Below are 25,012 nucleotides of genomic sequence, written 5' to 3' on the forward strand. Positions count from 1 at the left end.
GGTCCCGCCCTCTTTTTGGCTTGCAGTGAACATGGTGGTGGTAAGGCTGATGTTTTGAACTGGCTGATCAACCATGGGCATGTGTTCTTTATTTTGTATCTCTTTTATTCCTTTATTTCTAATGATCATTAATAAATCTTTTTAATATAATATTTTTATTATTTGAAATCTAATTTTAATTAACAAAGCAGCCATAAGGAGCTGGAGGGGGCTCTTAGGTACCTGGCTGATAAATCAAGATTGAAGTTTGCTTTGCTTGGCTGAATTACTTAAGAGGATTCTTAATGCCTTTACAAATATCTTTCTCCTGCTATGAATAAATAAAGCTTTTGTTAATTGTTGAATGACCCAAGAACATTTCATCTTGTTCCAAATTCAATCTAAGCTATCAGAAAACTGGCCCAGTCAGGCACAGTTTGAACAAAACAAGTACCAATTCACCCTAAAGAATTATTCAAGGGGGAAGCTGGGTAGCTCAGTGGATTGAGATTCAGGCCTAGAGACGGGAGTCCTAGGTTCAAATTTGGCCTCAGACACTTCCCAGCTGTGTGACCCTGGGCAAGTCACTTGAGCCCCATTGCCTAGCCCTTACCATTCTTCTGCCTTGGAGCCAATACACGGTATTGACTCCAAGAAGGAAGGTAAGGGTTTATTAAAAAAATTATTATTATTATTCAAGATCATAATGGGAGGCTGAAATTTAATATATTGAAAACAAGGGAAAGTTGCCAGCACTCCAAAATTGTCTCTCCTGAACATCTGAGCATACTTACACATCATGAGTAAATTAGGTGTTTTTTCGCAGATCAGGAAATTTTTTTCCATGTAAAAATTCCAGAACTAGGCAGTACCATTACCACTCACATTGGCCAAGGAGTTGACAACTTATGGAGATAATTTTGAATATGACTAAAAAATGTCTCAAGGTGCCAGCATGCTGGCCAAGGTGATAAATCTAATTGTAGCTTTTAAATCATACCTAGTGTAAGAGTCATTGAGAAGACAAATGGTGCTGAAAAATGAGGATCAAAAAGAAAAGGCTAATGGGGGGGGGGGGGGCAGCTGGGTGGCTCAGTGGATTGAGAGCCAGGCCTAGAGACAGGAGGTCCTGGGTTCAAATCTGGCCTCAGACACTTCCCAGCTGTGTGACCCTGGGCAAGTCAGTTGCCTAGCCCTTACCACTCTTCTGCCTTAGAACCAATATACAGTATTGACTCTTAAGACAGAAGGAAAGAAGGAAGGAAGGAAGGAAGGAAGGGAGAGAGAGAGAGAGAGAGAGAGAGAGAGAGAGAGAGAGAGAGAGAGAGAGAGAGAGAGAGAGAGAGAGAGAGAGAAAGAAAGAAAGAAAAAGAAAGAGAAAAGGCTGTTAAAAAATAGCTCTTGAGATTTTTAAATCTTAGTTCTTAAAAATAGCATTAAAATTTTACCATCAATATTTACTTGTGACATTCTTGGATTTATTCCTTATTGGTGTGAGTACTGGTATTATATTTGCCTCATTAAAGAAGTTGGATAGTCAAAAAAAAGCTAGCATTTATACAGCACTTTAACATTTGCAAAACACATCACAAATATTATCCACTTTATCGCAGCAACTGTATGGCTGAATAAAATCGGACAGGGTCAGAAAAATAATATTTTAATTACAGCAATCTAATTAGAAATATTAATAAAAATAGCTAATTATCAACAATACAGTAATCTAAGAGAATTCTGAAGGACTCATGAAAAATGCTCTTTAGTACTGGGAAAAGAGCTGATAAGAGTCTGAATGCAGATAGAAATGTTCTTTTAAATTCTTTGGTGGTGTGTTTTTGGTCCAAGTTTTATTTCATAAGAATGACGTATATACATATAAGTTTATATCAAATTGCTTGCCTTCTCAATGAGGGAAGAGGATAGGAAGAGAATTTGGAACTCAAAACAAAATTTTATATATATGTATATATATATTTTTGTCAAATGAGTATTTCATTGTAAAAATTTTAAATTTAAATATAAAAACAAATGTTATAAATGTTTACATGTAATTAGAAAAAGATACATTTTTAAATTACCATAAAATCATACTCTATTATTTATATTTTACATATGTATAATAAAAGTGGTGCTTTAAGGTTTGCAAAGCATTTCACAAATACTATCTCATTTGATCCTCACAACAACTGCAGTTGGTAGCTGCTTTTCACATTTTACAGATGAGGAAAAATGAGATGAATTAAATGTCTTATCCTGGTTCACACAACTATTAAGTGTCTGAGGCAGGATTTGAACTCAGGTCCATCCTGATTCCAAGTCCGACACTATTTAAAAATTTTTTTTAACCCTTAACTTACATTGTGAAATCAGTATTTAGTATTAACTTAGCATAAGGACTTACAGACTCCACAGTCACTGCAACAGTCTAAAAGGCCTGTCTGCCAATTGGAGCTTTGTGGATAAACACCACCCTGGGGCTGAGTCACAATGACCACGGGCTGTCCTTGTTGCATTTTTGAGGGCGGTACTTAGAAGAGCAGGGCCTGAAAAGACAAGGAGAGAAATGATTAATCTTCAAACATCTTATGGTAACTAATGACCCTGGCAATTAGGTAATGGCTGCTTGTCCATGTAGGGTGTAATGGAAGGAGCATCACTGTTGGCCCTAAAAGATGTGTTCCAGTTCCAACTGTGACCTTTCCCAGCTAATGTGGCCTCAGTGATCCATAACAGAATAAAGTAAAATTTAATAAGTGTTAAATACAAGTCATTTTAATTTATAATAATAAGCAATAATATTATAATAATTACTACAACTTAATAAAGTAATAAATTTGTTATAAGGGAGGGGAGAGTGGGGTGCTACATCACTGATGTAAAAACAGAGGACCTTAAAACATTTTTTAAAAATGAAAAGGAATAAAAATTAAGTGTACTAGCTAGATCATGGAGCTATGACAAATATGCTTCGCAATTTATGCGTTCATTCATTCACCTGTAAAGTTTTTGGCATAGGATCCCAGGGAGTAAATTGTCATTAATAGGAGAGAGTTGCCTAGATTAAATGCCCTGGAAATAGTTTATGAAACTCCACTTTCCCACCAGCCTTATCTTTGACTCACCACTCTCTCTTACCCCACATAGTCAATCTTGTTCATACCTCCCCAGGAGATCACCCCAGTTCAGGCTTTCATCAACTCTCACTTCTCACTTCACTTTCTTCCTTGTCTAGTCTCACTTCTTTTAATCTATCATCTTTTCAAATGCCAAAGAGATTTATCTTATTTAGAGATTGTGTGGACTGAGAAATTAGTGTGTTATTCTCAAGTTATTAATACCCACCCCCTCCTTCCTCAAGCAGGACAAAAGCCTTAAGAGTCTTAAGTGCAGTTGTCCAGGAATTTGCATGGTGCAGGTGTCCCAGACTGACCCAGTGATCAGATCATAAATACCAATCTCTTGAACTCCCTTTTGTTTTAGAAGTTTCTTCCATAATATAGGACTTCCTGCTTGACATCAGCTCCACCCAGATAATCCAGTCCTGACTTCCTCCTCTCTTTGTATAATATTCTTGTCCTTTATTTCTGGATTCAAACCTTTGTCTCTAACCCTTGTCCATTTCATTAAAATATTAATTTGCTTGAATCAATCCATTGTAAAGCTGTTCTCCATTTTCATTGGGGGGGGTTAATTAATTAATTTAGAATAATTTTCCATGGTTACAAGAATCATTCTTTCCCTCCCTTTCCCCCACCCTCCTCCTGTAGCTGATGAGCAATTCCACTGGGTTTTACATGTGTCTTTGATCAAGACCTAGTTCCATATTATTGATATTTGCACTAGGGTGATTGTTTAGAGTCTACATCCCCAATCCTATCCCATCAACCCATGTGATCAAGCAGTTGTTTTTCTTGTGTTTCTACTCCCACAGTTCTTCCTTTGAATGTGGATATAGCATTCTTTCTCATAAGTCCCTCTGAATTGTTCTGGATCATTACATTTGATTGTGCCACAGTGTATCAGTCTCTGTGTACAATGTTTTCCTGGTTCTGCTCCTCTCACTCTGCATCACTTCCTGGAGGTTGTTCCAGTTCCTGTGGAATTCTTCCACTTTATTATTCCTTTGAGCACAATAGTATTCCATCATCAACATATACCACAATTTGTTCAGCCATTCCCCGATATTATGTAACATACCAGGCATATTAGCATTTGGGAAGTATGATTTATGTATTGATATTGTACTACCAGACACATGGTCAGAACTCTTGATGTTAAAGGGACAGTCCTAGGCACTAGCAAAGGAGGAGCAAATTCTTGGGCTGGGCATGGAGACAGGTCATTAACATAGCGTGGTTTGAATTGCCAGCTCAGACTTCATTTACAAAAGTGTGGGATGGATTAAACTCCACCTCTTTGATTTTGTCATTGTCAAATTCGACCAATGTAAAAACCCATGTCATGATACATATACTTTCCTAAGACCCTCAATAAATACCAGGGGAAGGGCAATTTGGAACTATGCCCAAAGGGTGCTAAAAGAATATCTACCCTTTGACCCAGCCATAGCACTGCTGGGTCTGTACCCCAAAGAGATAATGGACACAAAGACTTGTACAAAAATATTCATAGCCGCGCTCTTTGTGGTGGCCCAAAACTGGAAAACGAGGGGATGCCCATCAATTGGGGAATGGCTGAACAAACTGTGGTATATGTTGGTGATGGAGTACTATTGTGCTAAAAGGAATAATAAAGTGGAGAAGTTCCATGGAGACTGGAACAACCTCCAGGAAGTGATGCAGAGCGAGAGGAGCAGAACCAGGAGAACATTGTACACAGAGACAAACACACTGTGGTATCATCGAACGTAATGGACTTCTCCATTGGTGGTGGTGTAATGTCCCTGAACAACTTGCAGGGACCCAGGAGAAAAAAACACTATTCATAAGCAAAGGATAAACTATGGGAGTGGAAACACCGAGAAAAAGCAACTGCCTGAATACAGAGGTTGAGGGGACATGACAGAGGATAGACTCTAAATGAACACTCTAATGCAAATACTATCAACAAAGCAATGGGTTCAAATCAAGAAAACATCTAATGCCCAGTGGACTTACGCGTCGGCTATGGGGGGTGGGGGGGGGGAGGAAAAGAAAATGATCTATGTCTTTAACGAATAATGCTTGGAAATGATCAAATAAAATATATTAAAAAAAAAAGAGGGAAAAAGAAAAAAAAAGAAAAATAAAATAAATACCAGGGGACAAGCACCGACTCCTCCCTTCGGCCTTAGCTGCCTCTCTCAAACTCCTCTCTTACCCCTCCTGACTCCTCTCTTGCTCTCTCTTACAAGCTCTCTCTGACTAGGCCCTTCGGCCTTCGCTGCCTCTCTCCTCTCTCCTCTTACCACTCTTGCTTCTCTGTATCTCTTTCCTTGCGACCCCAGTGCCTCCTATAGGAGACACCAAGGAGTTGACTCCCACCTTTCTTAGTGACCCTGTCGCCCCAGTGCCTCGGTGCCTGGGAGTGGTGGCTCCCCTCACGAATCTAGCCCTACAGTCACCCCCCCCCCAAGCTTCCCATTGTTGTTCAGACTCTACTGTCTATAGGAGTATCAAGGGGTTGATACTCCCCACCTGTCCTCTTGTTCCTCTTGCTTCCTGTCAGCTGGATTCAGGAAACAAGGCTGACCAAAGAAAAGATTCAAGGATCAGCTAAAGTCCAACTTGAAGTGGGCTGGCATTACACCAAAGCAACTAGAATTCGCTGCCTCTGACAGAAGCAACTGGCGAACCCACATTAACCATGCCGCCACCACCTTTGAAGATGAGCGACGTCGACGTCTTGCCGCTGCACGTGAACGCCGACACCAGGCCACAACCGCACCTCCCGTAACAACTGGAGTCCTATGCCCCATGTGCCACAAACTGTGCGCCTCAGCCTTTGGACTTCAAAGCCACATGAGGGTACATCAATAGATGATAATGCACAAAGACAATTGCCATTCTTGGTCACAGAGAGACCACCACTACAATAATTAGAATCTTTGAATTTGACCTCCCAGACGCCCCTTAAGTATTTCCCAAAATTCACTTTAATCTCTCCAGTGCCTCCTTGATTGAGTGATTCGGTGATTGTATTTAAATGGTGGTAGCTCCTCCCATGTCCTCTTTCTCTTGTGACCAGGCTGGATTTAGGTACTTCTTTTTCTTTAGTTATTATTAATAAAACTTTATAAAATATACTTTGTTATTGATTATTAATTTTAAAACCCATATTACTAATATAGTTAAGTTTGTATCTTTTTCTAATAATAAATCAACCCTGAATTTCTGATAAATCCAGTCATAGTCTTTGTTAATATTTTATTTAAGTTTTTGCATCATTATCACCAATAATGATTTGAGAAAAATCCACAATGGAAGAAAATTTGGGATTCAAATATTGTGTTTCAGAATGGAAAAAGGAATGCTACATTTTTTTATAAATCTACTTATGGAAAAAATAGAGGACAGATGGCAGGGGAAGATACTAAAATGGGGTGGAGGGGAACACCCTTATCTGTGAAGTATTTATGGTTCTTAAATGAGCAATCAAATTAACTTCTGGCCTTGTTTAATTTGATAAAAAGCAACCACACCCCTCCAAACAAACTGAAATCCATTCTCTCTAATCAAGAGTACAGGGAAATGAAACAAAGAAAAAAAATGGAATTTCTGTTCCTCATAAAAGTCATAATGCTTAGCATTAACTGGCCCTGGGAAGACTTCTCAAATAGATAGGAGTTACCTTTGCCCCTCCTATTTGTTTTCTAGAGCTCTTATTAACAGATCTGACTAAAAGTTAAATGAACTACACTCATCTATTAAAAGAAATCAGAGCTTAGTAAAAATAAATGTTACATAACAATAACTCACCTTCACATAGTTATTTAATACTGAAATAATAATAGCTAGCATTTACTTAACTTTCTCCCCTCTTCTTTAAAGCACTTACCTTCTATTTTATTATCAGTTTTATGATAGGAGAATAGCAAAGGCTAGGCAATCAGGGTTAAGTGACTTGCACAGCTAGATAGTGTCTGAGTTCACATTTGGATCCAGGTCCTCCCAATTCCAGGCCTGGCACTCTACATTATCTACAGCTGCCTCCATTTAACTCTTTAAGGATTTGAAAGTACTTTATTTAGGATATCTTATTTGATCATTATAAGAATTTAACAACGTAACAATGTGTTATTATTTCTCCCATTTTACAGATGAAGAAACTGAGGCTGAGATATCAGATAACTTACTTAGGTCCTTGCTAGTAAATATTAGGATCTCAGTGTCTTCCTGATTTTTAAATCCAGCACTCTATATCCACAATAGCAATCAATCAAGAAACATTTAATAAATGTCTACTATGTCAATAAACATTTATTAAGCACCTATCAGATGTTATGGGCTAAGCTAGCTACCACCTACCTAGTCATTTTAAGAGAAAAAAAGAGAAGCCACTTAACTTCCCTCAATCTCTGTTTCCTTATTTGTGAAATAGGGTTAATAAATCCCAGTTTCCCAGGGTTGTTGTGAGGTTCCCCTGCAAAAAATACTATTTGGAAAGCACCTTGCAAACATTAAGAGGCTATTATTATCATCATCATCATCATGATCATAGAGACCAAATTTGACCCAAGAAATGAACTGAGAACTATGGGTATGGAATATTACTTCTGTTTTTAGATGTAGTTGATTTTGCTGTATTGCTTTTTTTGACTTAAAAATTTTTATTAAAAGGAATGGCTGCTGGAAGAGGGATATATCTGTGAATTAGGGTCATGTAAAAACCAAAAGCATCAATAGAAATCATTTTTTTTCTTTTATTTAAAAAACTTAATATAATATATTTCTAGGTATTACAGTTCCTCTCCCCTCAAGAAGGCATCATCAGGTAAACAGATAGATGCATGTGGATTGTGTCATATACAGTTTCCACTTCTCAGTTCATTCTCTGGAAAGGTGATATTCACAAGTTATCCTCCAAATATTAAATCTGTAACAGTATATAACATTCTCTTGGTTCTACTCATTCCATTTTTCATTATCTTATAGTTCTTTCTAAGCTAAAAAATAATCAGCTCATTGTTTCTGATAGTGCAGTCATATTCCATCATAATACGAAGAGTGAATCAAACTTTGTCTATTATCAATCAAAAACTTAAACACCTCTACTTAACACTAAGAGAATTCCCAAGTCACTTGCTTAAAGTACTGCCCCACCCCTGGGGCGAGGCAAATTGAAAGACTGCAATTAGATCCCATAAAGTAGGGAAGGGACAGAAAGTGACATGGAAAAAGGACTATAAAAAGACCTGAACATCCTGTCTAAGGACCTTCTCCTTAGAACTTCTTCTTTGGATGATGTCACCTTTTGGACTTTGCCTTTGAGACTTGGCCTTTCGTCTCCTTTGGAGTTCATCTTGAGAGACTCTGCGTCAGTGAGCTCGACTGAAGGGGGAGACTCTTTCCCTGAATCCTGTGTTGGATTGCTGGGTGAATAGCTGGCCGTCTTTTCCTTGCTTCTGAAGAGATTGGTTCCAGAGAGGCCTTCCTTTCCTGGAGGAGGTTGTGCTGGTGGAACCCTTGCTGAAAACACCACCTGGTCCTCTGGCTAAAGGTTATCAAGCCCTGCCAGGGCTCAGCCAGATACTGGAGCAACATTCAGGGTGATAGGCTAGACATTTCTCTACCTTCTTCTTTAAATAAAACTACTAAAAGTCATTTTGACTTAAGCTATATTTTTAAATTGGCAACCACAATATTACTTTAGAACTTTCATATTAGCATAAAAACCTAAATTTTTATATATTTTATATATTTTTATATATTATATATTTGTTTAGGATCTTTATTCTTTTACTTTTCATTTTAATTTTTCATTTTATTTTATCATGGTTACATGATTTTTGTTGTCTCCTTACACTCTTCCCTCCCCACTCCCAGAGTTGACAAGCAATTTCACTGGGTTATCCATATATTATCACTCAAAACCTAAATTAAAAAAAAATTTTTTTTTAAAAAGCTAAGGGCACTGGGTTGAAAACATGGCTATTCCCAAGGTTCTTAGGTTCAGGGTGCTGGATTATCTCCATCAGGGCCTGAGAGGAAAAGGTGGTCAAGGTGATGGTGGTTTGACTTGTTTGGTTTATACTGCCTCAAGTCTCCCCACCCAGAATGCCCTGCTGCTTCAGCTAGTCTGGTCTGCCCACCCTGTGAGTGGCAGTTAGTTGGCAGTTGATGAGCATGGCTGGATCCTTTATCATAAGCTTCACTCCTGGATTATGGCTATGAGGGCTGGGCTGGTAGTAGGTTAAGTGTTCTGGTGGAGGCTGCCTACTGTTCCCAAGGCTTCAGTGCTCATTTTAGTATCTTCCCCTACCATCTATTCTCTATTTTTTTCCATAAGTAGATATATAAAATTGTTTTCCTGACTCTAATCAAGTCACTCTTCATCATTTCCTATACATGATTCCCTAGTGTCCCTTAATTTGTTATTGTTTAGTTATATCAGTCATGTCTGACTCTTCATGATCCCATTTGGAATTTTCTTGGCAAAGATGCTAGAGTGGTTTGCTATTTCCTTCTCTAGCTCATTTTGTAGACGAGAAACTGAGGCCAACAAAATTAAGTGTCTTGTCCAGGGGCACATAGCTAGATTTGAACTCAGATCTTCCTGACTCCAAGGATAATGTTCTATTTACTGTGCAACCTAGTTGATACTTGGAGAAGAATTCATAAGGATTAGAGATGCATATATTTTTTAGTTTTAACCTTTATACAAAGACTATTATGTGTTAAGCATTGTATTAAATATTTTACACATATTATCTTTTGGATCCTTAAAACCATGGAGGGAAATAGGTGCTGCTATTTTATTTCCATTTTATAGTTGAGGAAACTGATACAGGCAGAGGATAAGTGACTTTTCCAGGGTTTCACAATTATTCTCTAATCTGAGGCTAGGTTTGGACTAGTCTCCCTGAAGCCAAGCCCAGTACACCTAGTTGTTTTGATAATATATTATGGGGTATTAGTATTTTATGAAAAGATATTATTTTATCCCTATATTACACTTTAGGAAATTGAGGCAGATTGGTTAAGTGGCTTGCCCAAAGTCTCAAAACTAGTAAATGTCTAAACCACCTAGCTACTATATGTAGTTCCATACTTCCCACAACTTCAGAACCCCAGGCAGCCCACCCAACCATAGCAATAAAATTCAGTCTCTGATGAACAATTTGTTATCTGTTTGGATGAAAATAACCTTCCATGTGTACTCATTTAATCCTCTTTGGTACTTTTAGACCTTTTAGCTTGTTTGTGGCTCAAAACTCCTCTTAAATTGTTTGTTTTTTGTTTGTTTTGTTTTGTTATGTAGAGATAATCTAGTCAATTAGAGGTTAAGGAATTGACATTTTTTGGTAAAGAGGATAAAGGAGTCAACAGGATGTCCCTGTTGTTTCCATATGCAGATATCTGATGATGGAATCTGCCCCTACCTCATGGCTACCATGGCATGACCTCTGTGTGTGTATACATATATATGTTAGCTAATCTTTATGTAGCATCTACTAGGTGCCAGGCAAGTACTGTGCTAAGCATTTTATAATTATTATCGCATTGTATACTCACAATACTTCAATGTAGATACTATTATCTCTGTTCATTATGATGTAAATAGAAATTAAATGATTTCTCTAGAATCATACCATTGGCAAATATATCTGAGATGAGATTTAAATTCAGGTCTCCTAACTCTAGGCCCAATAATCTATTAACTGAAGCACTGTACATCATCTTGCTACTCTCTCTCTCTTTCTCCCTTTTCCTTCCTCCTTCCCTTTCTCTGTCTCTCTCCCTCCCCCCCCATCCTCTGACTCTGTCTCTCACTGTCTCATTTTCATAAATATATATATTTCATATATTAATTTTCTAATTACATGTAAAAACAATTTTTAGCATTCATTAAAAATATAGTCATCAAAACAATATGGTACTGGCTAAGAGATCAGTGGAAGTGACCTCAGCAAGACAGCCTATGATAAACCCAAAGGTCACAGCTTTTGGGACAAAAATCCACTATTTGATTAAAACTGCTGGGAAGACAGTGTCGGAAAGATTGGGTTTGGATCAATATCTCACACCCTACACCAAGATAAATTCAGAATGGGTGAATGACTTGAATATAAAGAAGGAAACTAAGTAAATTAGGTGAACACAGAATAGTACACGTCATGTCTTTGGGAAAGGAAAGATTTTAAAACCAAGCAAGAGTTAGAAAAAAAAATCACAAAATGTAAAATAAGTAATTTTGATTACATCTTTGTACAAACAAAACCAAAGCAACCAAAATTAGAAGGGAAGCAACAAATTGGGAAACAATCTTTATAACAAAAACCTCTGACAAAGGTCTAATTTCTCAAATTTTTAAAGAGCTAAATCAATTGTACAAAAAAAATCAAGTTATTCTCCAGTTGATAAATGGGTAAGGGACATGAATAGGTAATTTTCGGTTAAAGAAATAAAAACTATTAATAAGCACATGAAAAAGTGTTCTAAATCTCTTATAATCAGAGAGATGCTAATCAAAACAACTCTGAGGTATCACCTCACACCTAGCAGATTGGTTAACATAACTTCAAAGGAAAGTAATGAATGCTGGTGGGGATGTGGCAAAGTTGGGACATTAATGCATTGCTGTTGGAGTTGTGAATTGATCCAATCATTCTGGAAGGCAATTTGGAACTATGCCCAAAGGGCACTAAAAGACTATCTGCCTTTTGATCCAGCCATTGCACTGTTAGGTTTGTACCCCAAAGAGATAATAACGAAAAAGACATATTCATAACCAGGTATAGATATATATCAGGCCACTGGAAATTCCGAACAATCTCTTGGGAGAGACAAGCTGACAGCATTTATATAGGTTGGTGGGAGATGAAAACAACTCATGAGACATGAGAGAGAAGAAAACGAAGAGTTTGAGAAGCTCACTTTGTCAGGATATGAAGACCTGGAAAAGAAGAATGAGAAGAATCAGTCAGTCAGGAAAATTGGGACAGAGGTGTCACAATAACCTAGGAAGGGCCCAATCAGTGTCCAAATGAGAGGTGAGATAGAAATCCATATTATGAATCTTCAGTGAGAACAGAGGACATGGAAGCTAGGAAAAAAAGAAAGGAAGCTTTTTGGGGGGTTGTTAAATGGAAGAGAAATATAGCATCCTCACTCAAGGATTGGCAGGACCAAAGGAAGGGTTTTTGGGGGGGTTGTTTTTGTTTTAAGGATGGGGAACATCTGAATATATTTGAAGGGAACAAGGAAGGAACCTTGGAGAGATAGCAAAAAACTGAACATAAGAGCCAGAGGAGATCCTTGAGTAGATAAGTTGCTAGAGACAGAGAGGATAAGATCAAGGACACAGAAGGAAGAATTGGCTTTGGAGAGAAGAACAAACTCTTTTCATCAGAGACTGGACCTGAGGAGACATAATTGAGGGGGGAAATAACAAAATACATGGAACACTGATGAACTGTGAATTTCAAAACTACTCCACCCTATTCATACCATTCTTTAGAAGATCGGATTTAGCTATTTCATGATCAATAACAATAGAGATACTTGGAATAACAGAATCAGGTCTTGGAAACTACAATCTCCACCCTACTCAGTGAAACAAGATTAGGAAGGGCTGCAGCAAACTCAAGATTTAATTATTTGAGAATATGGCCTTCAACAGAGATGTGCAAAAAGGACAGACCTCTGGGCGGTCCTAGGTCAAGGGAGAGCCACCATTGGCACATGTGAGATGCAGGAAGTGAGGTAGAGGACAGCCTCTGGAGGTCTCGGGACTTCCTGGGAGGAAGGCGAGAGGAGTGTGGAGGCTGGAGCTTGAGGTAGAGGAGCCCTGTGGACTATTTCCCTTTAGATTGCTCATGTCAGTGATAAGGACTGATCTCTTTTCTTGCCTTGGCTATCTAGGGCCTTTAGGCATGCTTTGGCTCAGCCTGAGCAAAGTGGGTATTTAAACCCTCTTCCCTTCGCTCCCCTTTCCTTTTCTCTCTCTCCCTCCCTAATACTTTCTTCCTCCTGTTTGTAATTAAAACACCATAAAAAGGTTGGCAGCTGACTTGAGTGTTTCATTTAGGAATTACATAGCTGAATTCCTTGGCGACCTTTTAAAGTGATTTCAATATCACAGTTCTGGCTGATCACGAATGAAAGATTTCCCTCAATAAATTTCCTGAATTTTCTTGCTTATTACTCTACTTCCTCCTCACCTAGTCAGTCCTTTTAACAGCTAACTTGGCTTAAAGACACAGCTGCTAGAACAGGTGAGTATTAAAAACTTTTTCTCTCTTCTCTTTAAGTTAAAATTGGAATCAGCAGTTTTTTTTCCTCTTTTTTTTCCTTCCCTTTTAATCTTAAGGGGCAACTGGGTGGCTCAGTGGATTGAGAGCCAGGAAAATCTGACCTCAGATACTTCCCAGCTGTGTGACTCTGATAGCTAGATAGACAGCAAAATATGGTTAACTGATCCTTGTTGATTAGCAGCGAGGAAACTCTGGGAAATGGAGCCCTTGCTTTGATCTCGCAACAAAAACAGCTAGACCACCAGAGTACAAAGCCCATTTTCCTGCTTTCGGGTTTCTCTCCTTAAATTAGATAGAACACAGCTGTTTAAAATCTTAGCAACAGGGCCCTAAGGTCCTGGCTGGGAGAGCTGTTTCTAAATCTCCTTTCCCTTAGGAAACAACTGCCTAGATTAGGAGGGAAAAAAAAAAGCCTGTAGAAACTTTTGGATTTGTCCTGCTCCCAACGTGTTTTGTGAAGACCGTTAGAAAAATAATTACAAAAAATACATATATATATAAATGAATACTAGATTCTTTGGCATTTATATGGTGATTGAAGAATTAGGGGCATTGAGGAATACAGGATACCTCCAATTTTTTATATTAATAGGTAATGTCATTTTTGTACTCCTCAGCACTGTGTTTAGAGATGCTAACATAAAAAAATTAATTGCAGCTGCAGTTCAGAAAAACACTCAAAAAATTGAGGATAAAATGCAAGCCCAATTAGAAGATCTAAAATGTTTCTTACAGGATAAATTGGCAAACATCCACCCTACCAGAAACAGACCTGTTTCAGAACCTTTGAATGAGGAAATTTCCTTCCCTGAAATAGAGATGGAAAAAAACAGCTATATATGTTTTAAAGGGAAACAAAGAAAGGGAGGAAGAAAATAATGATGCCATGGAGGAAATGAAGAAAGAAATGAGATGTGTAAAAAAGATAGCTAAATTAGAAAGTGGACCTGATAATGAACAAATGACATTTGCCCCTCTCCAGAAATCTAATTATCAATCCATTATCTGCCACTTCTGTGGGAAGAAGGGCCACAATACAGTACAGTGTAGAACTTTTCTCAAGATTATAGGAAGGAATATGCGGTTTAATAACAACTACAGAAATGATAATTATAGAAATACATATAATTATGACAATGAAAACCACAACTTTAGAAATGATGACTATAGAAATAGATATTGGGAAAATGATAACTCACAAATGACTCCACAACAATATATAATAATATATATATATATATATAATGCTAATGCCCCTGAGGGGGGGCGCCTTTCAGGGGGGTGCCCAAGGAACTTCCCAAACACAATGAAGGTGTCAGGGGGCGGGGCTGAGGCACAGGAATCAGAGGATACAACCTTTGATTTTCCAGACCCTGATGTCCTACTACCCGTTGTCCCTATCCACTGCTCCCCCCCATACTAATGAACCCCATGTTACTTTAAAGGTGGGTAACACCTATTGTGATTGTCTATTAGACAATGGAGCTTCCTGGTCTGTATTAAAGAGAACACCTTATTTACAATGTTATTCTGTTGGCTCAGAGAATGTAATGGGAGTATTGTGAATCTTAAAAATTCTCAGACCCTACTTCAAAAGATTTGGTTAAGACCATTCCCCATTTTAAACAATGAAGGAACTTAGATCAGGAATGTGAGACCTCTACTCCACCCCTACGTTAAGCATGCTTTAGGGGAAGAAACTCCTTGCTGAACAATGAAAAATACTTAAACTCATACTTATAGTAAGGCAAAAGTTCTTAAGCTGTGCCAATACAAAAGGGTCCTAAGTACCTATAAAGGTCAGGCAACTTGTGAATTTACTAGGAGCAAAGAGGTGAGAACTTACTCAGAGGTTTTTTCAGGTGTGAACTTAATCAAAAGTTTAAGTCCACTCAGGTATGAATTAAGAATGGCCTGTCCTTTGGAAAAACGTCTACTGTGATTGGTAGATGTGAGAACTTAGGGGAGGTGACATAGGAGAAAATTCCCTTTAAAAGGAGGTCAAAAAGGAGGTCTTGAGAGATTCAGCTGGGAAAAGGTGAATTGGAGGAGGCAGCTGGTGTCTCTCTGAACACTAGAATCTTGCTTGGGACAAATCTTGTGGTGAGTGGATAAAAGACTGACAGATCTCTCTCTTAGGGTTTTCAGCCTAGGCTGGCTCATGCTGGCCTAGGCTGGTCTAGCCCTTTTTCTCATTATTTCCTTTCTCTCTCTCTCTCTTTCATTAATTCCTCATTTGTATTAATTAAAATCTCTATAAAACCCAGCTGACTTGTGTATATTTAATATTTGGGAATTTTTCCCTGGCGACCACCTTATATTTGATTTAAAATAAGACACTGTCTTGAAACCATATTTTCTGCAGTCATAATTTAAGCCAACCACTCTTTTATCTGTAACAGTTGATGACTCCCACTATTTTAACTCTTACAGTATTAGGAATACCCCAAAAGAGTTAAAAGACTTCCCCCTAGAATGATGTCTGTAGGACCCCTAGAGATACAACATTCCTTCCTTTTGATGCCTGACTCCCCTTTAAATTTGCTGGGCAGGGACCTTCTATGCAAACTCAGAGCCACAATAACTTGCTCCCCAGATGGTTTCTTATCATTGGAAGTACCAGAGGAATCTTTAAATTTACTCCCTATAATTCTCTGAGAGTCAGGAGGAAAAGGAGCATCCCACCTTTGTAATACCTGAAGATATACCGGAGTCTTTTTGGGCCACGTCTTCTACTGATGTAGGCTTACTTAAGTCAGCTGTTCCTGTGCAGATAAAAACTAAATCTAGCCCACGTCCTTCAATTACTCAGTATCCCCTCTCAAAAGAGGCAATAGAAGGGCAGCTGGGTAGCTCAGTAGATTGAGAGCCAGGCCTAGAGATGGGAGGTCCTAGGTTCAAATCTGGCCTCAGACACTTCCCAGCTGTGTGACCTTGGGCAAGTCACTTAACCCCCATTGCCTATCCCTTACCACTCTTCTGCCTTGGATTGACTCCAAGACAGAAAGTAAGGGTTAAAAAAAAAAGGTTTCTCTTGGGGGCAGCTGGGTAGCTCCATGGATTGAGAGTCAGGCCTAGAGATGGGAGGTCCTAGGTTCATATCTGACCTCAGACACTTCTCAGCTGTGTGACCCTGGGCAAGTCACTTTGACCCCTATTGCCTAGCCCTTACCACTCTTTTGCCTTGGAGCCAATACACAGTATTGACTCCAAGATGGAAGGTAAGGGTTTAAAAAAAAAAAGATGCAATAGAGGGAATTGCCCCAGTAATTAACTCATTAATTGATCAGGGAATAATAATCCCTTGTAAATCTGAATACAATATGCCCATCCTGCCCATTAAAAAACCAAAAAGAGAGCCGATGGCAAACACCTCTATAGATTCGTGCAGGATTTGAGGGCTGTGAACAATCACTTTATAAAAAGATACTCTGTACTTTCCAGTATCAATACTATTATTTCTTCTATTCCTAGCACAGCTACATACTTTACAGTAGTAGACATGCTCAGCCTTCTTTTCCCTACCCATACATGAGAACTCCAGGCATATCTTTGCTTTCACCTGGCAGGGCCGTCAATACTCCTCGAGTTGTTTGCCACAAAGTTTTGTAGATAGCCTGAGCTTATTTGAGCAAATTTTGAGCCAAGATACAGATAACATAAAGTTTAAAAACAGAAAATTAATCAAGTATGTAGATGATCTACTCTTGGCTTCAAGAGATGCGGAAACATGTCAGGAAGATAGCAAACACCTTCTTTTGGAATTGCACAAAAGAGGGCATAAGATCTCAAAGGATAAGGTTCAGTGGTGCCTCCCAAAAGTAGAATATTTGGGGTTCATCCTGACTGCAGGTGCCCACTTTATTTCTCCCAAACGAATTGAGAATATTCAAAATTTAAGCACTCCTACCACTAAGAAACAGTTGAGAGCAATTTTGGGAACAACAGGGTTTTGTAGACAATGGATTCCTTGCTATGGGGAAATTACTAAACCCCTTATAGCACTAACAGGGGATTCGGTCCCTGAACCCCTCAAATTAGAACCAGAACACCTGTCAGCTCTATCAGATCTAAAAAAGGCTATCCTGTCTGCCCCAGCTCTAGGCATCCCAGATTACAACAAGCCATTTACTTTGTATGTACATGAGCGAAGACGGGTAGCTTCAGGTGTTTTAACTCAGACTTTGGGACCTTCTCAACACCCAATTGCTTATTATTCTGCCCAAATGGACCCAGTAGCATCAGGAGCACCACCATGTCTTAGAGGAATTGCTGCTACAACCTTACTAGTGACAAAAACTGTTGATCTAGTATTGGGATGCCCATTAACAATGCCCACATGAGGTAGAAGCATTGTTGCTAAGACATAGAACACAGGCATTTTCTGATCAGAGAATTGCAAGGTATGAAATAACCTTGTTAAACAATGAAAACATTACCTTGAAGCTCTGTTCAACTCTTAACCCTGCCACTTTGCTTCCAGATTTACCAACTTCAGGAGAACCATTACATAGTTGTGAAACACTAGTGTCCATGACAGAAAAGCCTCAAAATGATCTCTTGGACACTCCCTTAAACAACTCAGATCTGGTCTTATTTACTGATGGTTCTTCTTTTATGAGAAATGGCATATGCTACACTGGAGCTGCTGTAGTCACAGAATTTGCCACTGAGTGGTCAGCTTCACTACCCTCTAATATTAGTGCTCAAGGGGCAGAACTCATAGCTCTGAAACATGCCTGTATAATTGCCAAGGGTAAAAAGGCAACAATTTATACAGATTCTAGATATCCTGTTGGCATTTGTCACTCAGTCGGGATGCTATGGCTCCAGAGAGGATTTTTAACCTCAGCTGGAAAATCCATAGCTAATGCAGAAATTATTAATGAAGTTCTTTCTGCTCTCAAACTGCCTGAATCCCTAGCTGTAGTTCATTGCTCTGCCCATACAGGTGGCTCTGACCCTGTCTCTAGGGGAAATGACCAAGCAGATGCCACTGCAAAGCTAGCAGCCATAGAAGGACCTGGATTAATTTTAGCATTAACAACCACTGATAATTTAAATTTATCACTTTCCTATAATGAAAAGGAAGTGGAAAAATGGAAACAAAAATTTAAAGCAAAACAGATTAATGGAGTATGGGTGTCATCTGAAGGAAAACCCCTGCTCCCTAGAAGTTTCTATCACCAAATTTGCCAATCTGTTCATAAAAATGGTCACTTTGGTACCCAGGGCATTGTGGACTCTGTTAGGAGAGTATGGATAGCCCCCGGTTTAACTACCATAGCCTCTAAAGTGTGTTCAGCCTGCTCTACCTGCCAGGCATATAACCAACACGCCTTTTGTGGCAAAGCTTTTGGTGGGTGTCCTCTGGCTTACACCACTTTTGAGCACCTACAGATAGATTTCATAACAATGCCAAAGGCCAGACATTATAAATTTTGTCTAGTCATAGATCAACTGACCAAATGGCTGGAAGCATTTCCTGTGACCCGAGCCACAGCAGCTTTTGTTGCTAAGGTGCTTTTAAAAGAAATTATTCCTTGTTTTGGCCTGCCAGCACGTATTGATGCAGATAGAGGAAGTCATTTTACTGATTCTGTCTTAAACCAAATATATTCTTGCTTGGGCATAACTCCCAAATTCCATGTTCCATATCATCCCCAGAGTTCAGGCCAAGTTTTAAGGATGAATAAAGAACTTAAAACTATGATTGGCAAATTATGCACTGAGACCCATTTAAAATGGCCTGAAATCCTACCTCTGGCCCTATTTTATCTTAGAAGCAGGCCTAGAGGAGACTTACAGATCTCACTATTTGAGATGCTTTTTGGACATCTGCCTATACAGGCTAAGCATTTCTCCCCGCCATATACATCACTATTAGGGGGAGATACTACTATTGCTTCCTATATATAGGAATTACAGCATAAACTGCATGAACTTCATGAATCTGGAGCTGCAGTACAAGCCGGACCACTAGACTTTTCACTTTAAGACCTGAACCCAGGAGACACCTTGTATATTAAGAATTTCCAGCATACTGGAGCAACTCAGCCTTTGTGGGAAGGACTATTCCAAATATTGTTAACTACTCCAACATCTATAAAGGTTGGAGAGAAGGACTCTTGGATTCATTGCTCACATGTAAAGAAAGAGAGCATCTGCTGAAACTGATTGACTGTATCCTATTATATGCATTGAAGATAATAATCCATTGACAAGTGGATGCTGTTTTTTCAAAAACATTGAATTCCTGATTTTTTTCTCTTTTCTCTCACTTATTTTTTTATTATTGCTTTTCTTTTGAATATTTGAATTTTTTCCCCTTTCCTCATTTCTTGTGCAAAAGGTATGTACAATTAAATTTTTTTCTCTCTCTGCAGTAATATGTTTAAATATACATACTTGCTATATTATTAAAATATACCCAAACAGCTTTAGACTGTGGCAACCTGCCATTCATTGATAAAATGTTATGGGACTTTGATTAATGTTTGTGTCTGATTCCAACAAATGGGATAAAAACAAGGAGCACAGACTTAACCTGAATAGTGCCAAAAGAGCACATAGGGAATACTAATGTGGACTCGAGGTTGCGATGCTTGACATATGTTAAGTGGTAGGACTTCCTTGTATCTACACTCTTTATGAAGTACTCATACAAGTATCAAAATTTGACTATCATGCTGGCTCCCTACATCCCTGAGAATGAAAAAAAAAAAGTCAGACCTGGGAATGACACTTCCCTATCAAAATAGAATTCTAATTCCTTTTCCTTCTTATAGTATGGCAACTTCCTGTAGTCTTGGCTGCAAATGGGTAAGTGAAATATTACTGCATTCTGTCCTACAGACTTGTGGGATAGACATTACTTTAAATTGGATTTGTACAAGAGCCTATTGCTTACTCAACATTTTATATACATAGATTTTGGTATTTTGATTCTGATTTTGAATTTTTTTCCTTCCCTTTCTCCCAAAAAGTTTAACTTTCTTCCATATTTTCCCTCTATATTTTTGTTTGTTTTGTTTTTATTGTTTTTGAATTTTTTAAATAACTGACTCATATACCCCCATAACTCAACAATGCATCCTGAGCTGATCTGGAATTTTTTTTAATACCCACTTCAGGGGGGATTGTATTTTAATAAAAATCCAAGATTTTGAAAAGTTTTTTGTTTTGGTTTGAGAAAGATCTTCAAGGAAGAAGCTTGCTAACTCCTAAATCCAGAGAATGAACTGTTGCAGAAAGATGCCAGAAAAAACTACATTACATCAAGATCAAGAATGAACCTTGGGGTGTGGTTGATTGAACTGAAGGTTGATTGAATTTATTTTGAATGTACACTCTTCTGCCAAAGGGGACTGCCCCTTAATTGGCTTTTGTCAATGCTCTCAGCAAAACATTGGTTTTGTGGTCTCTATCTCTCCTATTTCCTCTTATCTCTAACTATTTCAGTTTCATAGCTGGTATGTTTACAAGTCCCATCAGAGAGACTAGTCTTCCTCAGGCCTCAGGGGGAAATTGTGAATTTCAAAACTACTCCACCCTATTCATACCATTCTTTAGAAGATCGGATTTAGCTATTTCATGATCAATAACAATAGAGATACTTGGAATAACAGAATCAGGTCTTGGAAACTACAATCTCCACCCTACTCAGTGTAACAAGATTAGGAAGGGCTGCAGCAAACTCAAGATTTAATTATTTGAGAATATGGCCTTCAACAGAGATGTGCAAAAATGGAGACCTCTGGGCGGTCCTAGGTCAAGGGAGAGCCACCATTGGCACATGTGAGATGCAGGAAGTGAGGTAGAGGACAGCCTCTGGAGGTCTCGGGACTTCCTGGGAGGGAGGCGAGAGGAGTGTGGAGGCTGGAGCTTGAGGTGGAGGAGCCCTGTGGACTATTTCCCTTTAGATTGCTCATGTCAGTGATAAGGACTGATCTCTTTTTTTGCCTTGGCTATCCAGGGCCTTTAGGCCTGCTTTGGCTCAGCCTGAGCAAAGTGGGTATTTAAACCCTCTTCCCTTCGCTCCCCTTTCCTTTTCTCTTTCTCCCTCCCTAATACTTTCTTCCTCCTGTTTGTAAAAAGGTTGGCAGCTGACTTGAGTGTTTCATTTAGGAATTACATAGCTGAATTCCTTGGCAACCTTGAATTAATATATATCAGTCTTTTAAAGTGATTTCAATATCAGAGAACCCAGAGGATCTGTGTTTGAGTCCTACCTGACACTTTTTGGGTGACCTTGCTCCAAGTATTTTGTCTCAGTGTCTTCAAGTGTAAAGTGAGACTGGACTAGATGGCTTCTGGAGTCCCTTGTAACCTTGTCCTTATCTCCTGCCTCTGCCTTTTCTTTGCAATGTCTATTCCCTATGCCTGGAGCCTCTGCTTCTTGAGATCTGTTGTTTCTTCAAAACTCAGTTCAAGCATCACCTTCCACATGAATCCTTTCCTGACACTTCTCCACTCCAGGCTTCTCTCAGACCTTATATTTATTTTGTTTATACTTATATATGTCACATTGTTTCCCCTAGTAAGCTCTTAGATTGTTTCATTTTTGCCTCTGTGTCTGGAGTGAAAGAGGTACTTAAATTGAGGGATTTTGAGGAGTAGATGAGGGGAGATGACATCCTTTTCTCAACCGACTATGAGCCAAAGTCCTCTGTATGGGTGAGGACAAAGGCTGTGGTTATGGGAAGGTGTGCCAGAGGGTCATTAATAGCGGGTAAAAGGCAATCAGTCAACAAGCTTTTATTGACTGGTTACTATGAGCCAGGTTACTCAGATGAGATCAAATGACACAGGTGTGGGTAGCTATAGGACTTCCTCTAGCACCCTTTGGTAAAGGGTAAGGTCCAGTAATTATATGAGGGCAAATGAGAGCAGGTGGGGGGTGGGGCTAACATAGGACTTGTGACTGTTGATAGAACTCTAGGACAAGGGATTCAAAAGCAATTCAACTGGTTTATTATAGGACATACACACATACAGATAATATGTTTAAACATATATGTATAGTTCTTTTTTGTTATTCTGAAGGTAAAAAACACCAACATAGGCCCCATATACAAAGGACAGAAAAAGAGGGTTGTGTGTGAACTATCAATTACATGTGTCAACTCGAAATCTGGAGACCCCAAGTCTGCCCTTTATCCCATAAGAGTTTGCTGCAAGAGAGGTCTCAGACTAGCCATTTCAGATTGAACAATAGACCTTAAAGTAATGGATAATCCTGGTTTAGGTGGGAGACCTAATCAAATGTTAAGTACACGTTTAACCTTAGAAGCTTCTCCCATTGTATCAGAGATCTGTTCCCAAGAAGAACACCAAAATCTGGACTTAAAACATCTTTTTAATAACCATGGTCATTAGGCCACTCCCTGATATCCCAGCCTCTGGCTATGGTTTCACTTCCTAGCCAGTTTATATCCTGTCCCTGTAGTTTGGACATACCCATTTCCTTGTAGCTTCAGTAATGTCAATCAATCATATTTCCCTGTCTTAGTTCTCCAAAAGGGTAAATAAGTTCCTCAAGTTTTATTGTTCCTCAGAGACATCATCTAGCACAGTGATCCTCCCAGGGATACATTCCCAGAATCCCAGGGTGTAGGCCTTGTAAAGTTCTTAGTGCTGGGCTCTGTGTAGGGGCTGAATATTGAACTTATCTCTTTCCTGATTAAAGACTTAAGTTTTTCTGATTACTTTAGTAGTTCTGTGTTTTTTTTTCCCAGTTAACACATGTAAATCATTTTTTAATGGTACATAAAAACTTAATAAGTTTCCAAATTGGTGCCTTAACCAGTTTAACTCCTGTTGTCTATTTGTACTATCTGGGAAAGAATAAGAATAATAATACCTAGAGTCTAGATTGCATTTTAAGGTTTGCAAAGCAATTTACTTATATTATACAAGGTAACTCCAAAATCTTAGTGTATTTTAAACTTACTTAAAGTTTAAAAGGAGAAATATAGGAGCTTAAATTAATTTTAAGCTTGCTTGAAGCTTAACAGGGAAATAATGGCAGCTTAAATAAACTGTAAGCTTTTTGAAAGCTTAAAACCACACCAAAAGTCTTTGGAGACACCCTGTATATATATATATATATATATATATATATATATACTCTTGGAATAGAAGTTTTTATAAACTCTTAGAGATTAGGATATATGCTCACCATTGTAGTTGACATTTAAGGAGCATTTTACGGTTTTCAAAGTGCTAAACAAGGATTGTCATCCTCACAATAACCCATGGAAGATACTATTATTATTCCCATTGAACAGATAAAAAGTGTGGCTTAGCAAAGTGTCCTTGATGTAAAGTATCATGTACTACACAGATGATATGCAAAGTACTGAACACTATAGATGCAGGCCCAAGAGAAGGATGAAAAAACATGGCCCAGTCTAGCAACTGTTGGGGCAGATGAGGAGTTAGCCTACCAGCCAAGTGACCTGTCTAGCCACTTGTTCTGTTGCATCCGTTCCTTGAAGGAAATGGCATTTTGATTGGAGTTCAAGACCCGACCTTCTTCTGGACAAGGCATAATTTACTTTTCTGGAAATGAGAGGGCTAGACTATATGACCTTTGATGATCTTCTCTCCTCTCTATCTAAGGTCCTATGGTTAAGGTCACACAGCTATCAAAGTCAGAACTAAAATTCTAACAGATTCCCTTGGGTTCAAACACATCTCTTTCTGCAAACATTTAATGAAAAAAGTCTTCTACCAAAACTTTTCTTGAAATAGTTTTCTGAACAAAGTCCATTCTTACCCCATTGAAAGAACTACATTGGGGCAGATAGGTGGCCCAGTGGATAGAGTTCCAGACCTGGAATCAGGAGGACCTGGATTCAAATGTGACCCGATACTTCCTAACTATGTGATTCTGGGCAAGTCACCAAACCCTAGCCCTTGCTCTATGTCTTACAGTTGTTACTAAGACAGGAAGTAAGAGTTTAAAATAAAAAGAACCATACAGAACATTTCCTTTTATTGCTTTCAATTTAGAAAGGATGTGGAGAGGGTGTTGAGAATTCACCCATCTGTGGCCTAATAAAAGCAGCTAGAGGTAGGAAGTTCAGAACATCTCCTCTCCCTTTCTGGGAAACGGCAAGAAAAACCACAGTCTTCACTTCCTTGAAACTCTACATTCAAGAAAATATCCAAGATGAGCGGGAGAATGAGTAGTTTGAGAAAAGGAATGAGAATGCTTTGGAGCAAATTTGTAAACTTGATAGTTAATCTGTTAAATAAGTGTACTAAGTGCCAGGCATAGTACTGTGTGGGGAGGAAATTGAGGGAACCTTGAAAATGTCAATGTTCACTCTCTTTAAACACTATTAAACAATACAACCACTTAAGCTGTAATGCTTTATTGAGAGAGAGAAATGTAGGGGCACTGTCTCAAGTCATTGACCCAAGGCAGACACCCCAAGAGTTTATAGAAAGAGAAATGGCCATGAGTGCCTCGGACTCACCAGAGACAGCTTCACTGATTGCCTTACAGAGAAAACTCTGATATATTGTTCCTGATACAAAATATTCCCAGGTTTCCAACTAATAGGAAGATACAATAAATTGAACATTTCAAGAGGTTGGAGACAGAATTTA

At 38.7% G+C, this 25,012-nt stretch overlaps 1 protein-coding gene across 2 annotated transcripts in view; it reads right to left on the bottom strand.

Moving 5' to 3' along the window:
- PLAC8 (placenta associated 8) overlaps window positions 1-25,012 on the bottom strand; it is a 37,926-nt gene that overhangs the window by 9,032 nt on the left and 3,882 nt on the right. Inside the window, exons 2-3 of one of the 2 annotated variants that reach the window (XM_056803281.1) lie at window positions 12,015-12,033; window positions 2,381-2,522 (exon numbers count right to left, since the gene is read on the bottom strand). In XM_056803281.1, the coding sequence (XP_056659259.1) occupies window positions 2,381-2,492 (112 nt within the window). In that variant the 5' untranslated portion in view covers window positions 2,493-2,522; window positions 12,015-12,033. The remainder of the gene's footprint in view (window positions 1-2,380; window positions 2,523-12,014; window positions 12,034-25,012) is intronic. The other variant, XM_007495762.3, reaches the window with a different exon arrangement.

This window comes from Monodelphis domestica, chromosome 6 (genome assembly GCF_027887165.1).
Source record: "Monodelphis domestica isolate mMonDom1 chromosome 6, mMonDom1.pri, whole genome shotgun sequence".
Taxonomy (NCBI): Eukaryota; Metazoa; Chordata; class Mammalia; order Didelphimorphia; family Didelphidae; genus Monodelphis; species Monodelphis domestica.